Below are 16,834 nucleotides of genomic sequence, written 5' to 3'. Positions count from 1 at the left end.
CCTCAGACACAGAGGGTGACAGGCCAATTATCGATGGGAGGGGATGATCATGCTATAGTTTTGAAATTGATGCGGTTCATTGTCAGTTTATAAAAATGAGGCGAATAGGATGTAAATGTACGGAATCCCTGATCGATATGATTGGTTAGGCTGGACCAATGATTTCAAAGTTAACACAAAGTCTACGTTCATTCTGATGCTGTAGAGAGGGAAACGTTTCCCAATCATGAGAGTTCAGACTCTTCACAGAGTGGAACAAAATAGTGAGTCTGGTATTACCAGGCTACAGTTTAAGGTACAACATATTTTGTCAGAGGTAGTACCCTTAAAACAACGAATTTGTACCATTTCTCCAGCAGAAAGGGTACACACTATAAGGGTACATATACACTATAAGGACAAAATTATTTGAATGCCTGCCATTACACCCAGATTAATTTATACATCCCAGTCTAAGTCCATAGTTATTAATATGGTGTTGGTCCCCCCGTTACAGCTGCAACTCCATATTACAGTATCCCTATGCATTAAGAATGGGATGCCATTCAAGTTCCAGTGTGTAATGACAGATGTCCAAATATTTTTTTACCCGTGAGGGTACTGTCCCAGTGACAAGCTTTTGTACTCCTAACAGTACAATTTGATATACAGTGTTTTTTTGTGTTTTTTCACTGTGGGAATATCTGAATTCCTCATTCCTCTTAGAACCTGTACAGCTGGCTAGCTTATTGCTGTGTGTGTGTGTGTGAAAGAGAGAGCGAGAGAGAGAGAAAGAGTCTGTGTGTGTGTGTTTGTGAGAGTGTGTGTGTTTGTGAGAGAGAGAGATAAACTCAGCATGAGAACAATTCCCTGGCACAGAATCTCATTAATTGAGTTTTGGCAGTGTCATGGCACTTTGACACTTGCGTATACAATGAATTTGGTCTCTGCATTTATCCCATCCGTGAATTAGTGAACACACAGTGAGGTGAAGCACACACTAACCTAGAGCTACAGCGGCGCTCGGGGACAGTGAGGGGGTTAGGTGCCTTTAGGTGCTCAAGGGCACTTCAGCCGTTCCTACTGGATTGAACCAGCAACCCTTCAGTTCTAAGCCCGAAGCCTTAACCAGTAGGCCATGACTGCCTCTACTAAGTGTGTAAAACATGTACAACCCTAACTTTCTGAAAAACTGAAATACTGTGTAAAATGTAAATAAAAGCAAAATTCAGATTTGTAAATCATATAAAGCCTATATGAAATACAATTATATTTGAAATAAATAAAGAAGGAAATACAAATATAAACAAATGATACACAAATAGGGGATTTGAAATGTATTTATTTAAAAAAAGACAAAAACTGCTTTCCATTTATAAACACAGAAGGCCCAGACAAGTATATGTAATATCTGTATAATATTATACAAAGTTATTATTTATCTATATGGAACATTTGAAGCTAATCTGAATGGATATGATAGCAAAGACAAAATGTAGTTCTATGTAGATAGATGGCAGTGACCAAATATTTAACCAAATACAGAAAGTGGTTCCAAATAGTTTAACACCAAGAGTAAACCAGAACAACATTTTCTGTATGAACTGAGATGGCCTGAGGGTCTTTCTGGTCAGCTGTTTCCAGGCCTGTCATTGTTTGTGGACAATGACAGATCACACGGTCATCCTCAGCTCTGCAAACACACAACAGCACACAGTCTGAGAAGTGACATTGGATTGTGATGGAAAACAGAAACACAGGCGCATCCTCTGTGTTCCACTGGGTTCCACCGCACATTAAAGGTGCAGTCAGGGATTGCGCAGGAAGTCGAGTTTGATTGTGTTTAAATTCATCAGCGGACACTTTTGTGCAACCCCCCCCCCAACCAAAAAAAAAACAAACATGCATTATATTTCGACCAAGGACCAAACAAATCACGCCAGAAAGGTAGCTCACCCCTCCCTTCTGTATTCCCAGAGAAATTCCACCAAGGGTTTTGTGTTTGTTTGGGGAACAGGCTGCCCCCACTTTGTTTGTTTCCAGTTTTCGGAGCCTGCGCTGCCAGAGAACGTTTTTTTCTTTTTACATGCTAATCACGGAATGGGCAGCTAGCGGTCAGGAGGAGATGATCGCTCAATGTGACAAAAAATGCTATGGGGTTGAAATTGCGTAAAATTCCTGATTGCACCTTTAAGAAAGCTTACATGTGAACAGGACCTTCAATGTGTGCAAGTACAACTGCTGCACAGCCTCAACTAAGCTTAGGAGCTAAATTGTGGATACTGGTTGGGAAGCTTTAGATGCTTCTGATAAACAACACACCATGTGTTCAAAGTCAGACTGTTGAGGTCTCCGAGATTCCAGACCCTGGTAATCTAGAAAGATTAAGGGTCTGGCCACGAATAATGTAATGGCCCAACTCGAGGGACGGCACCTAGCGTGCATTTGAAAATCTCACTGCACGCAATTGGATAACACTATACGACTAGGGATGTCCGATATTGGCTTTTTTGCCGATATCCGATATGCCGATATTGTCCAACTCTCAAATTTCGATTCCGATATCAGCCGATACCGATGTCGATATGTGGGTTATTTTTCCTCAAAACTAATTTAGGTAACATCACATATCTCCTGTTGTGGAATTAACACAACATGCTTAATGTTATTGTGATGCCCCACTGGATGCATTCTTGAATGCAACAAGGCTTTCCAAATGTTAACATTGTCTGTGCAAAATAAGAAAAATACTTCAACTTAATTTAGGGAAAAAGTGCCATGTTTATTTATTTTTTTTAAATTGTCTTAAACAACAGTTTGGATTACACTCTCCCTGAGATAATCTTGACAATGCCCACAACAAATAGGGCAAATTTGACTTCTTCACAAATGATAAAACATTGTACCTGAACAACTATGTGCAACATAGCAGAATGTAAAGCCAACTAAAATAACAGGCATAGTGTATGACAGGCTACCCTTTTTCTGTGTTAAATGAGCCTGCATTTGTAGGATGCTTCATGAACTGTTTCTTTAACTAAAACTCAATCACCTTAATTGAATGAATGCACAAATATGAGTCAATTACAATGTGCCAACTTTACTGCACAATTTTGAAAACATTTGTTTGAGCTACAAAAAATACTTCAGGCTTGAGGTGAAGTACAAAAAATGAAACATTTAAGGTGTACAAATCTAAGCAGCCTGTGTCCCTAGCCCATTACTTGGGCTAATGCAATCATTTAAATTATAAACTGGGCTCAATCAGCACTGCTCTACATGAGCAACAACAAAGAGATGCAACATGAAGGTAGTGTGCAATAAGAACAAGGAAGGCACAAAGTTTCAGTCCAGACCTTCCAGAGTAGTAAACAAAGTCCTCCTTTAGTATTAGTCCAATGAACGGGGCTAAAAGACTGACTGGCCTTCATAACGGGCCATACCCACAATCAGGCTTAGAATTTCACCATTTTAGGGGCAAGGCCACTTGGCCTTCAGTTGGGCATATTTGGTGGGGGGCACAAAGGCCACATGTCAGGGCACCAAGGCCAAAGTTAACTATACAGTAGTAGGCTATAAACATGATCAAAGTTTTATTCACTGCAGTAGACCTGCATTACTGTATGAAACATTACAAAAACATAAAACATGACATATTATAACTGTAAATCATCTGATCATCTAATATTTTCAGATATCTAGGCTATATTTAACATTTATTTTATATTTGGCCTGTTATGAAATCATGTATTGAACAATTTAAGCACAGCTCAGCTTTAAGAAACTTAATAGATGCATGCTTAGCATTTTGTGATCATGAAGGCTACTTTCACAAACTCTTATAGTCAGCTGTCCTCTGATTTACCGATATCTAGGCGACATTTGTAATATTTGTTTTGTATTTGGCCCGTTATGAAATAATGTTGAACAATTTAAACACAGTGTAAAACTTAAATCCTAAATTTGGAGACATCCATGCATGTTGAAATTTACTGCAAATTCAAAACGGGATTAGTCTGGAACGGCTAACTGTACAGGGGACTGCTTTACACCTTTCTGTTCGGTAAGTTCTGCTGTTTATTCTGATATATGGTTTGTCATATGTTAAACGAAGGGTTCTGAAGTATTCCACCGAGATGAATGGGTAGGGAGATGGACGCAAAACCTTCGGTAGAATTTATGATTAAATTGACTGATATTATTTACTTTTCTCGCGAACCGTTCACCACAGCAATTAGCGGCTAACATCGTTTAAAAGCTGAGAAAAAGCTCTTTCATGTGATAATTGTGATGTCTGTGTGATGAGTAGGATGGGTTAATTTGGACGCACTTTCTTTCTTGCGCTGTCACTTTCTCCACTGCGTAATTTGGCCATAGGCCATAGGCTAAATATATATCGCTATTAGTAGGATGCAAAGCAGAATATTTAAAGAAGGGGGCACCAACGCCACCGTGGCCTGTAAACCTCTGATTTTCAAAGGGGCGTCACGGCCAACGCAAGGGGCTACTACGGCCACGAGCAAGTTTGTTGCTGCAGCCATCCACGCTTGTTTGTAACAGAGACGGTTGATAAAGGTTAACTATAGAATCTTTGTTTGTAAGCTTCAAGACGCAGATTGATGAGGTCATCATCTGTGCGCCGGTATTAACAGATATTACATTTTTATGCTAATATCGGGCCGATTATATCGGTTGGCCGATATTATCGGACATCTCTATATACGACCAATGTTTACTGACTGGCCCGCCTATATCAGATACACCGATGTGATTGGCTCCCCACGATAGAAGTGGCAAAAGTCATTACTCATTGCCAGAGTGTCTTGCAGAGACAATTCAAATTGTGCTCTTGCGAGAACTCTGGATTTTCCAGGGTAGAGGTCTCCTCACCTGGGGCCTATTGCACAAAACTAGGATAAGGGATTAAGCCGGGATATCTTGGTTATCCTGGCTCAATTTATCTGTGATCCGGTTGCACAAAAGCGGGATAGGGGGCAGCAGGATATGTTATGGTATAAGTTACCATGGCGATTTATTCTGTGGAGCTAGCCTGCTCCAGACCAGGCTAAGTTCCAGGATCTATTTAATCTCATCCCTTATCTCAGTCAGCAGTCACCACAAATGGAAACCAATAGTTATTCCACTGCCCACTAGACATTGTTATCACATATAACTAGACCCACTTTCATTATTTAAACGTTTGTGATCACTACTTAACTTTTACATATCGCCATTCCCGACCTGTCATGCGACAATGTGACGTCATGGGAGCGCCATAACCATTTTGTGCGTGGTGGTCGTGACACTAGTTGCAATATTCTCCTAAACAGAGGTGTTGCTGTTTGTTGCTGTTATGAAAAGGCTATTGCTACCTACTTTACACCGTAGAAGGAGCAATAAAGCCGCTCTAGTTGCCATGGTGAATCAGTGAATCTGTGATCAGCGGCGGGGTCTATTTGAGGGAGCCGTGAGCGCGCACCTATCCAGGATAGATTTCACCTGGCTTGATGAATCCGTGTCTGCTCATCCTGGCTTGCTCGTTGTGCAACCAATTACGCTCTTGTTTTGGATTCATTGAGCGCAGCTCAGTACCTTAACCCGGATGTCTTAATTCTGCTTTTGTGCAATAGGCCCCTGGAGTACAAATATAAGTAGACCGTTGATGTGTAAGAGGCTACAAGTTTTGTTGTAATGAGAAGAAATGCCCACCTGGTGGCAGCACTCCCTCTGTGGAACTGGACTGAAGTGTTGGCAACATCATCATCCTGTGCAGAGGTTTGAGGCATCTGGACAGTGGAGTACAGAGGCACTTCCTGTCTTTTGGAGCGATTGATCTGAACATTGGCATACTGAACGTCGTCTTGATCATGTGTGGTCACTCTCTGTGCGGGGTCAGAGGTCATGGCTCTTGCTGTGACGGTGCTGTACACAAGACCAGCGTCACTCTGATCAGGAAAGAGAAATCATCATGTTATTATGAGTGATGCAGAAGTCTAAGTACTATAGTGTACAACTCTTGCAAAAGCTCCCAGGCTTACTTAGGCTTGGATGGTTTCATATAAGATACAGGATGTTTGCACAACAGAAAACAGTAAAAGGCTTTGAGCGGCAAGTTCCTAACCTGTGTGTTTGCATTTGTGGTCCTTGTATCTGCAGTCATTTCAACTTTCTTCTTGCTGTTTTGTACAATCATATGCATTTTGAGTTGATGTTGTGAGGCAAAATAACATCATATCAAGGAGAAATAATATACAGGCGCAAATAATGTGTATGCCAAGCCTATTTTTGCACAAAAGTACATCAAAGAAAAAAACACTATCAATCACCTCAAGTGCAGAATTCCAAGCATCAGCAGGACAGCGAGAATGATTAATGTGGTGATTATAGCTGTCAGGATCATGGCAGCTACCTCTGAGAAATTAAGAAAGGGAAAATGAAAAACAATTTGAAGAACCAGTAAACATAATCACTTCTGATGTCAGTGATACTTTGGACAAGTTAAGTGGAACCACTAAAGCCTTCCATGCGGCTTGACATACACATTAGAGCAGAAATGTAAGGTGACTGGTAGAGATGTCCGATAATATCGGCCAACCGATATTATCGGCCCGATATTAGCATAAAAATTTAATATCTGTTAATATCGTTATCGGATTTTTTTTGCCTTAAAACCGATAAAATAATGCTTGCGTTACACCCAAATAGTGCCTATGCGCTCCTGAAGCGTTTACAGGCGCACAGATGATGACCTCATCAATCTGCGTCTTGAAGCTTACAAACAAACATAGATATATACTATGACAAACAAAGATTCTATAGTTAACCTTTATCAACCGTCTCTGTTACAAACAAGCGTGTATGGCTGCAGTAACAAACTTGCTCGTGGCCGTAGTAGCCCCTTGCGTTGGCCGTGACGCCCCTTTGAAAATCAGAGGTTTACAGGCCACGGTGGCGTTGGTGCCCCCTTCTTTAAATATTCTGCTTTGCGTCCTACTAATAGCGATATATATTTAGCCTATGGCCTATGGCCAAATTACGCAGTGGAGAAAGTGACAGCGCAAGAAAGAAAGTGCGTCCAAATTAACCCATCCTACTCATCACACAGACATCACAATTATCACATGAAAGCTTTTTCTCAGCTTTTAAACAATGTTAGCCGCTAATTGCTGTGGTGAACGGTTCGCGAGAAAAGTAAATAATATCAGTCAATTTAATCATAAATTCTACCGAAGGTTTTGCGTCCATCTCCCTACCCATTCATCTCGGTGGAATACTTCAGAACCCTTCGTTTAACATATGACAAACCATATATCAGAATAAACAGCAGACCTTACCGAACAGAAAGGTGTAAAGCAGTCCCCTGTACAGTTAGCCGTTCCAGACTAATCCCGTTTTGAATTTGCAGTAAATTTCAACATACATGGATGTCTCCAAATTTGGGATTTAAGTTTTACACTGTGTTTAAATTGTTCAACATTATTTCATAACGGGCCAAATACAAAACAAATATTACAAATGTCGCCTAGATATCGGTAAATCAGAGGACAGCTGACTATAAGAGTTTGTGAAAGTAGCCTTCATGATCACAAAATGCTAAGCATGCATCTATTAAGTTTCTTAAAGCTGAGCTGTGCTTAAATTGTTCAATACATGATTTCATAACAGGCCAAATATAAAATAAATGTTAAATATAGCCTAGATATCTGAAAATATTAGATGATCAGATGATTTACAGTTATAATATGTCATGTTTTATGTTTTTGTAATGTTTCATACAGTGATGCAGGTCTACTGCAGTGAATACAACTTTGATCATGTTTATAGCCTACTACTGTATAGTTAACTTTGGCCTTGGTGCCCTGACATGTGGCCTTTGTGCCCCCCACCAAATATGCCCAACTGAAGGCCAAGTGGCCTTGCCCCTGGTGAAATGCTAAGCCTGATTGTGGGTATGGCCCGTTATGAAGGCCAGTCAGTCTTTTAGCCCCGTTCATTGGACTAATACTAAAGGAGGACTTTGTTTACTACTCTGGAAGGTCTGGACTGAAACTTTGTGCCTTCCTTGTTCTTATTGCACACTACCTTCATGTTGCATCTCTTTGTTGTTGCTCATGTAGAGCAGTGCTGATTGAGCCCAGTTTATAATTTAAATGATTGCATTAGCCCAAGTAATGGGCTAGGGACACCGGGCTGCTTAGATTTGTACACCTTAAATGTTTCATTTTTTGTACTTCACCTCAAGCCTGAAGTATTTTTTGTAGCTCAAACAAATGTTTTCAAAATTGTGCAGTAAAGTTGGCACATTGTAATTGACTCATATTTGTGCATTCATTCAATTAAGGTGATTGAGTTTTAGTTAAAGAAACAGTTCATGAAGCATCCTACAAATGCAGGCTCATTTAACACAGAAAAAGGGTAGCCTGTCATACACTATGCCTGTTATTATGACCGCCGCGCAGCGAAGCGGCGGTCATATAGGTTTAGTCAGATTTTTTTTTTTTCTTCTTTTTTTTTTTCTTTTTCGCATGCCCAAATTTCCGCCAATGAGTCCCGGGACACTGAAAGACCGGGGTACACGAAACTTGGTGGGCATGTAACCCCACATGGATAGCATGGAACCATCGTTTTTCGTTTTGATCTGTAGCCCCCCCGCTGGACTGGACCCCCGAAAGGAGGGTAGGGCAGACACAGTTTTCTGTGAATATCTCGAGAACCGTAGGGTTTAGGAGGACCATTTTTTTTTTTGTATGTTGATCTCAAGGGGCCATGTCAACCCATTCCATAACCACTCATTTCATGTATAGCGCCACCTAGTTAAACACAAAAAAGGAAAAATGAGGTGTTGTAATTGAAGGTATCTGTGACCTAACATAGTCAAAACTGCACGAAATTGGAAGTGTATGATCATTATGACACCCTCTGTATGCACGCCAAATTTTGTGGAATTCCGTTCATGGGGGGCCACACAATAAATTAATTTATGTTACTATACACCAACTGGCCTGTAGGTGGCCGGAGACAGTTTTCTGTGAATATCTCGAGAACCGTAGGGCCTAGGAGGTCCACCTTTTTTATGTATGTTGGTCTTAACGGGGCATGTCAACCCATCCCATTACCACTTATTTCATGTATAGCGCCACCTAGTTAAAAATTAAAAAGCAAAAAATTAGGTGTTTTCATCACAATATCTCTGGCTGACAAGGTCAAAACTGCACGAAATTAAAAGTGTAGGATCATTATGACACCCTCCGAATGCATGCCAAGTTTTGTGTACTTTCGTTCATGGGGGGCCTTACAATAAAATAATTTATTTGTACATTTAGTGACGTACACCAACAATGATTCCCGGGACACTGAAAGACCGGGGTACACAAAACTTGGTGGGCATGTAACCCCACATGGATAGCATGGAACCGTTGTTTTTCGTTTTGATCTGTAGCCCCCCCGCTGGACTGGACCCCCGAAAGGAGGGTAGGGCAGACACAGTTCTCTGTAAATATCTTGAGAACTGTAGGGACTAGGATGACCATTTTTTTCCGTATGTTTGCCTCCAGGGGTCATGTTAACCCATTTCATGTACACACATGTGCACCAACAGATACACACACACACACATACATTCACAGTAATCATATGTATGACACATACTCACACAGTAGACATATGTACGCTTGCACAGGCACATACGCAGGCACACACACAAGCGCACGCACACGCACACGCACACGCACGCGCACACACACACACACACACACACACACACACACACACACACACACACACACACACACACACACACACACAAACATGAACATGCACACATGCACACAATTCAAGAATTTCTCAGAATTATGAACAGGCAAGATGGAGGTGGGGTTGTATAAAATGAATTTTACATGTGAAATCTATGAACTAATCATGTTTTGGTACTTGTTGTCTAGCAGATATCAGTGAGAATTGAGTACGTGTGGATAATGCAATTTAGTGAGACAGTTAGAATCATATAGGCCTTTCAGCGTGATTTATTTTTGTGGAAAAAATGTGCTGGACTGGGCGGCGGTCATATTTTGTACCGCTCTGCGGTACATCTAGTTTTAGTTAGCTTTACATTCTGCTATGTTGCACATAGTTGTTCAGGTACAATGTTTTATCATTTGTGAAGAAGTCAAATTTGCCCTATTTGTTGTGGGCATTGTCAAGATTATCTCAGGGAGAGTGTAATCCAAACTGTTGTTTAAGACAATTTAAAAAAAATAAATAAACATGGCACTTTTTCCCTAAATTAAGTTGAAGTATTTTTCTTATTTTGCACAGACAATGTTAACATTTGGAAAGCCTTGTTGCATTCAAGAATGCATCCAGTGGGGCATCACAATAACATTAAGCATGTTGTGTTAATTCCACAACAGGAGATATGTGATGTTACCTAAATTAGTTTTGAGGAAAAATAACCCACATATCGACATCGGTATCGGCTGATATCGGAATCGAAATTTGAGAGTTGGACAATATCGGCATATCGGATATCGGCAAAAAAGCCAATATCGGACATCCCTAGTGACTGGTATTAAGAAGATGCGTTTGTTTAATCCAAAGCAACATGGACTCACAATAGCAGGGTCTGGGAATGGGGCCGAGGCCAACCTACTATCAGACAGTGACGTCACTGCTGCTCCACCACACCCATGTTTCTCACTGTTACAGTCTTAACAACCAGAGATGAATCCACTGTTAGTGTTAAATTACACCTCACTGACCTTTGGGAGGAACTGCAGCATCAGTAGAGTTCTGAGAGCCTACTTCATTCTGTGCCTCACAGTAGTAAAGTCCACTGGTATCCGAGGTCACATTGAAGCTGATGCTCTCCCCTGTGCCCCTAACAAGAGATTCAGCTCCACTCTTCATGTACCAGGTGTAGTTGTGCACTGGTGGGTTGGCATCACTGCTGCAGGTCAGAGTCACTGAAGTCCCCTCCTTTATTCCATCAGAGGGACTGATGGAAACTGAGACATGTGTTGGTCTGTCTGTTAAAACATATGTGCAGCCAGGTTATATGCCACACCAGTTTACATTATCCATCCATCACTCACATCTTAAAGCTGTTTTACTCTGCAAATAATTTTCTTCAGAACATTACATGGAAATTATAAAGAAGTGCAGATATGTTCACTTACATCTCACGTTAAGAGAGACATCATTTGAGGAGAGACTCTCATGTCCTTTTACAGAACAGGAGTAACTGCCTGCATCCTCACTGACTGGGTTTAGATGCAGCTTGTTGTCTCTGGTTGTGTGTTTAGAGGTCACAGGCTGTCCATTATTGTACCAGATAAAGGTGGGGTCTTTACTCAGAGCACAGGTGGTATCACAGGAGAGGGTCACTCTCTCTCCCTCTGTCACTGCTTCAGGAGGGGTCAACATCTGCAGAGCTGGAGGATTAAGTATGTAAAGATACAAGAAGACACACTGATGTATGTAGAGAAGAAGAGGGTAAATCGTTTACCTGTTACAGAGATGTTGACTCCAGGTAATCCAGAGTAACTTTCTCCCTCTTTGGTTGTAAACCTGAAGACATATTCTCCAGAGTAACTGACTCTGATGTCTTTCAGTCTCAGAGTACAACTGCTCTTTTTGTCACCAAGATATGCCACATGATTTTTGTACTCGTCAGCCAAATTGAGATCTTCTAGGGGATTGTTAGATTTTTGTTTATTAAACCAAAATGTGTTGTTGATGCTGTCATATTTTGGATGTAAGTAAGTGGAGGGAATGTCCACCGCTGAGCCCAATAATACACAGCTATTCTCATAGGAGTAGGTCACACCCCAGCACTGTTTATCTGGAATACCTATAATCGTACACCAAAAAAGAACACCAAAATTCATATCAATAAGAACATACAGTGCACATTATGGGCTCTATCTTGCACTCCAGCGCAATTGACTTTGTATACTCGCGCTTTTGTCTTTCCTATTTTGCAGTCAGTGCATATTGGAATTTTCCCTCCACATTGGAATTTTCCCTCCACAGGTACATATGCGCTCACTGGGGCGTTTCAGCGAAAAGAGGGGGCGTGTTCCGGCGTAGACGGTCCCTGTTGATATTTTGCAGTTTCAGAAAACAATTCCGCCTCCTGGTCTAAAGTCAGTGGCGCAAATTCAGATGCTATTTTAAGGGCGCTGCATGGCCACAGGCCTGCAGGAATGAATGCTATGGACATCGATCTACAGACACCCTGTGCACAGATGGAAACATTCAAAGTCTTGATAATATTTGTCCGTTTCCCGGTTTTGTTCATGCATTGGTCAACTAAAAATGTAGTAGCCTATATAGTACATCTACATGCAATATCTTTACAACAGCAACGCCTAATTACGACCTATTAATTTGGACAACTTTATACAGCCCTATAAAGGCTAAAGTTACCTTTAGTTTTGTTCCAGTTTACCACTGTGTATGGCTTTAAACATCGTGTGCGCTTTAACATCAGCCTATAAGCATTATTCCAGCTGCGCTAAGGTTTTGACAAGCACCACAATTTTGCCTACCTTGTTGTAGCCCATCTAAAATAACTCCAAGCTTTGCTATGTTCCCTCCATCCTTTCGTTGTTTTCAAAAACGTTTTATATCCCTGATGGCCTTGAAGTCTTGAGTTTGTGAATTAGCTTAAATCGGCTTATTATGTACTGTTAACCAGCAACCATAGTAAAAGAAAGCAGCAAGTAGCCTTGGTTACAATTTCTGTAGTTGCTGCGTCCATTCATTGTTATTCTCTGTCCTGCTCAAACAAAAGTTGTTTTTGTTGATGATAACATGTTTACAAACTCTATCATAAAATATTGTAAATAGCCTACTGTCATACAGTTAAAGGTAAACTATGCAGTATTGGCAATTTCCTTACTGTTTTCTCGGTTTTTGCTTCTTTTTCGCTGGCTCTGTCATGACGAATGTCTGAGAAACTCCATCGCTACCTTTTTCTACCCGGTGCCTGGCGTGTATGTGTATTTGAATGCAGTAAAGCAATTCGTTACACTCGTTATACTTCCTGACACTGAGGCCGTCGGCCCGCCGGCCCACAGTTGCAAGGGTGGTTTTTCCGCTCACAGGCGCTAGGGGGAAGCGAGACAGCCACCATTCAACCCGAAAAAAGTCATATAACCATTCCAATGACTCTGAAGCAGTTAAATGAAGGTAAATTAAGCTAAAAATGTGCATATTAAACTAAAAAACCTGCATAGTGTGCCTTTAATGGGATACTGTGCAGAGTTGGAAAGTTAGGTCAACTTGGAAACTGTTTCTCGTTGTTGAGTTGCCTGATGGTGAGGTACAGCGTAGCTTACACATGAAGTAGCGCTTGCTTGGGCGCCTGTGTTGCGCAATGCACTTTGCTCCTCTCATCTATACGACGCAGTTCCCATTTCTCCAAACCCTACATAATTATAAGGACAAATATTGCTACATGAGGGAAATGAGTGTGGTGTCCGATGTGAAAAAATAGGTATACATCTAGCATACACATTTCCACGAATCACGGATGTGTTGATGACATAAATTAGGAAATATTACAGGACTTAATGAGACGTGATGTTGAACTGCATGCCGATGCCATTTAACCCAAATGCCCCAGCAGCAGCAAGGGAGAGGAGAGCTTATCTGACAGAAGATCTGCATTGTCTATAGTGAGGTAATGTTAGATTACATTGCAAAAATATCACCATGCATTCATAACCTCGTGATTCAGTGAGATTAAACCCAAAACATCGGAAAGTGACATTTCTGTATTACATTTTGTCAAGAGGAAAAATCAACAGCAAACCCAACTGACTATAGCGCTGTGAACCGTTCCTCGCTGCGCCTGGCAAATCCGCCATCATAATAGCAATCCGCTATGGAACAAGCGTGTGTCGTGGAAAATGAAACCACAAGTAATCCAATCAACCTCCAATTAGCACTCTGAATCACTATCACTAGCACTCTGATGAACCCGATCCAAGAAGACACTGGAGACTGAAGAGAGCTGCCGTTGACCAAGTTTAATTCACGAGTACTGACAATGGACAAAGTCTGACAAAGTCTGACCAAGTAGATAACCTGTTCCCATGAGAAGGTGCGCACGATCTGAAGTCTGAGCGACTGTGCTTCACCTTTTACTGTATGCTATGTGCGAGATCCCAGATCCTCCTAGTTTCCATACGTCACTCACCCAATCCGAAATCAAGGTTTTTCCTCGTGACTAGTGATTGACACCTGACTTAGCCAATCAGCATTATTCCAATCGATCATAATAGTGGATTTCGTTTTGACACTTTTCAATAAAAAATAAGGTGTTCTCATGTTTCGAGCTAATGCACAGCTTTAAGTTTGGTGTTCTCATGTGTCATTTTAATGTACGGTTCTTGCTGACATAACGCGTCCTTCAGGTATGATGTATGATGTATGGCCCTCTGAATGATCACGCCTTGGTGTGATGTTTTAGTGTGCGTGACTTTGACTAATGGCCTATAGTACTTTATTACCATATAGCTGTCTCGGTTCCGTCATTAAATGGGCTCCTAATGGAGTCTGTGTTTTGGGTTCTTTCGTTTTGGAGCACTTAGAACTGTTTTCCCTATTGCCAGGTGTCATTCTCTTGTCAATGAAAAGTGAACGATACCTGGATCGCGTGCTATCAATGCTTCGAGGTGCGTGAGAGCAGAGAAGGGACTTGGCGAGCGAAACCCACGTGCAGGTGGATGCATGAACCTTCAAGGGAACAGGACATTCTTCACTGCAGAGTGGTACTCAGGTCTTTTTCACTTTATGTTGGAAATTTACCACACGGGCCTGTTGTTAAAGGGAATGTGAGATGACGCTCTGATTGGTTTATTGCATGTTACGCCCAAACCACACCCATGAGTAATGTAGCTACTACAGACCACCCCATTTTAGATTTGTGTCGGGCGCAACAGTCATTAAAAAAATTCGGTAAAATAGCAAAAGCGCCCAAGATCCGCCCACAAAGCGACTTGCGCAAAGGCAATTGTGTTGGAGTGCAAGATAGAGCCCTAAAGCTGAGTGTGTTAAGGCTTCCACCTAGCTATCTGACTCTGACATAAAAACAATGAAGTTGTCAGATGAGATACCACTGAACAAATATGAAACAAAGCATAAATATACGGTATTTACTTTCTAACTAAAATAGGTTCTAAGCTTATACACTGAAGGTGTTCTGCACTTACACTTTGCAGGGGAGCGTAGAGCTTCATAACCTTTCACAGCACAGGAGTAACTGGCCACTTCTGGGACTCGTATGGAGGCTGTGGTTTTGTCTTGTAGAGTCTGTCCATTCTTGTACCAGACATACTGGAGGCCTACGCTGCAGGAGGTGCTGCAGGTCACTTTAGTCTGATTCACATCTCCTGCATCAACTTCCTTTACTTTCAAATCTGATTTGAGTGAGACATAAGTTGAGATAATGACTTACTGACATTAAAATCAGTTAATCATTGCTAGGCCTGTATGATTTGAAAATGACATGTAATGATTTTGAATTGTTGTGCTGAGCAGTACCAGTAACAGATACTGTAATTCCAAGTTTGCTTATTATCCAGCTCCGGTGTAGTGTTGTGTAAAACCGAAACTGATAAACACCAGAGTGATCGTCTGTAAGTTTATCGATTTTCAGACTGCAGTCATAATCAGGAGGGTAATATTTTATGACTCTCCCACTCCTCTCTTCATACCACTCTCCTCTCCAATAGTGACCAATCCCAGAATAGTGATATTTGCAGGGCAGTTCCACTGATGCTCCTTTAAGACCACAGACACTAGTGGTGGTGTACAGCACAACCCCTCCACACTGCACAGCTGAAAGAGTCAATGACAACAAACAATTAATTCAATCCTAGTGACTCCAGTTTTCATTTTTGAAATAAAATTAAGATCTTCAATATCTGTGTAAGAAATCCAAAAATATCACTGAGGAATTAAAGTAGCAGTATGTTCCACTTTACCTGGCAGGTTTAGACATAATACCACCAACATGCATATTCCTTCAAAACCCATTCTGTGCTTCCCCTGCTTTAATGAATGCAACACACATTTAGTACATGTTGAACTGCAAAGCTCGTAGCACTTGGCCTAAATGATTGTATGACAGTCTTAAAATAAGTACCTACACTTTAAGATCAGAAGCAATTAAGTCCAGTTCACAGAAATTTTTCATAGCAGCAACAGGAAGCAGAAACTACATACAAGTCTAAACAAGCAGGTTAACACAGAGATTAAAAACAAAACAAAAATATTGAAACGTCACAAGTTTAAAAGAAAAAAAAATATTTCTAAAATAAAAGTCTTCTTAAAGATTTCTTCAATATTCTCCTACCTTCTTATGAAGAGATGTCTGGCAATGTCTGAATAACGGTACCTTTGACGAGTGACTGAACGTGTGAATGTGGAAACGATAAGCTGAGAAAATACTTCTCCTTTTGCACTGTGGGTTTTTCCAAAATGCTGATGGCCCTTGCTGACATATGATCACTCCTCCCACAAACAGCTTCCTCAGACCAGTGTTGTCTATTGTTGTGGCACTTGATCCAATTTATCATCTGTATCTCTACCACTGGCTGGTACACAGATGACCTCTTGACCTATGTGGTGACTAGTGGTGCAGGAAACATGACCAATGAAACATGAATGATGTCCTGAGTGCATACTCAGATATTTCCACATATTTAGTTTCATCCAGAGTGTGATGTTCTTGTTTCTCTTTAACCAAGGGGCCTTTTTTCTGCCCTTATTCTTGTCCTTTTTTTCTCACACTTCAGACCACATGATCAGTACATCCTTTAACACGATGCGTGCATGTGAAACCCCT

The 16,834-nt window shown here is 41.1% G+C and overlaps 1 protein-coding gene across 1 annotated transcript; it reads right to left on the bottom strand.

Moving 5' to 3' along the window:
- Positions 1 to 1,387: 1,387 nt before the first annotated feature.
- LOC143130534 (B-cell receptor CD22-like) lies at positions 1,388 to 16,359 on the bottom strand. The gene is made up of 11 exons (XM_076289994.1): positions 16,343 to 16,359; positions 15,972 to 16,038; positions 15,529 to 15,825; positions 15,198 to 15,404; positions 11,483 to 11,827; positions 11,154 to 11,408; positions 10,737 to 11,003; positions 6,306 to 6,390; positions 6,101 to 6,155; positions 5,689 to 5,924; positions 1,388 to 1,672 (listed from the first exon to the last, which is right to left on the bottom strand). The coding sequence occupies exons 2-11, from the start codon at positions 16,021 to 16,023 to the stop codon at positions 1,543 to 1,545; spliced, it is 1,929 nt and encodes a 642-aa protein (XP_076146109.1). The 5' UTR covers positions 16,024 to 16,038; positions 16,343 to 16,359; the 3' UTR covers positions 1,388 to 1,542.
- Positions 16,360 to 16,834: the final 475 nt, after the last annotated feature.

This window comes from Alosa pseudoharengus, unplaced genomic scaffold (genome assembly GCF_046254945.1).
Source record: "Alosa pseudoharengus isolate Yale_2024_CS ecotype anadromous, Long Island Sound unplaced genomic scaffold, YU_APseudo_1.1 YU_APseudo_1.1_scf_1, whole genome shotgun sequence".
Lineage (NCBI taxonomy): Eukaryota > Metazoa > Chordata > Actinopteri > Clupeiformes > Clupeidae > Alosa > Alosa pseudoharengus.
Note: the sequence above shows the minus strand (reverse complement) of the source record. Positions and strands in the feature narration are given on the sequence as shown.

Bases quoted from the DNA above. Each gene is read 5' to 3' on its own strand.
- LOC143130534 (XM_076289994.1), bottom strand. From the start codon at position 16,023: ATGGGTTTTGAAGGAATATGCATGTTGGTGGTATTATGTCTAAACCTG. The intron at 11,004-11,153 runs GTAAGTGAACAT...ATGTTTTAACAG, and splicing joins TGTCTCTCTTAACGTGAGAT to ACAGACCAACACATGTCTCA. The intron at 6,156-6,305 runs GTGATTGATAGT...TGTACAAAACAG, and splicing joins CTTGGAATTCTGCACTTGAG to CAAGAAGAAAGTTGAAATGA.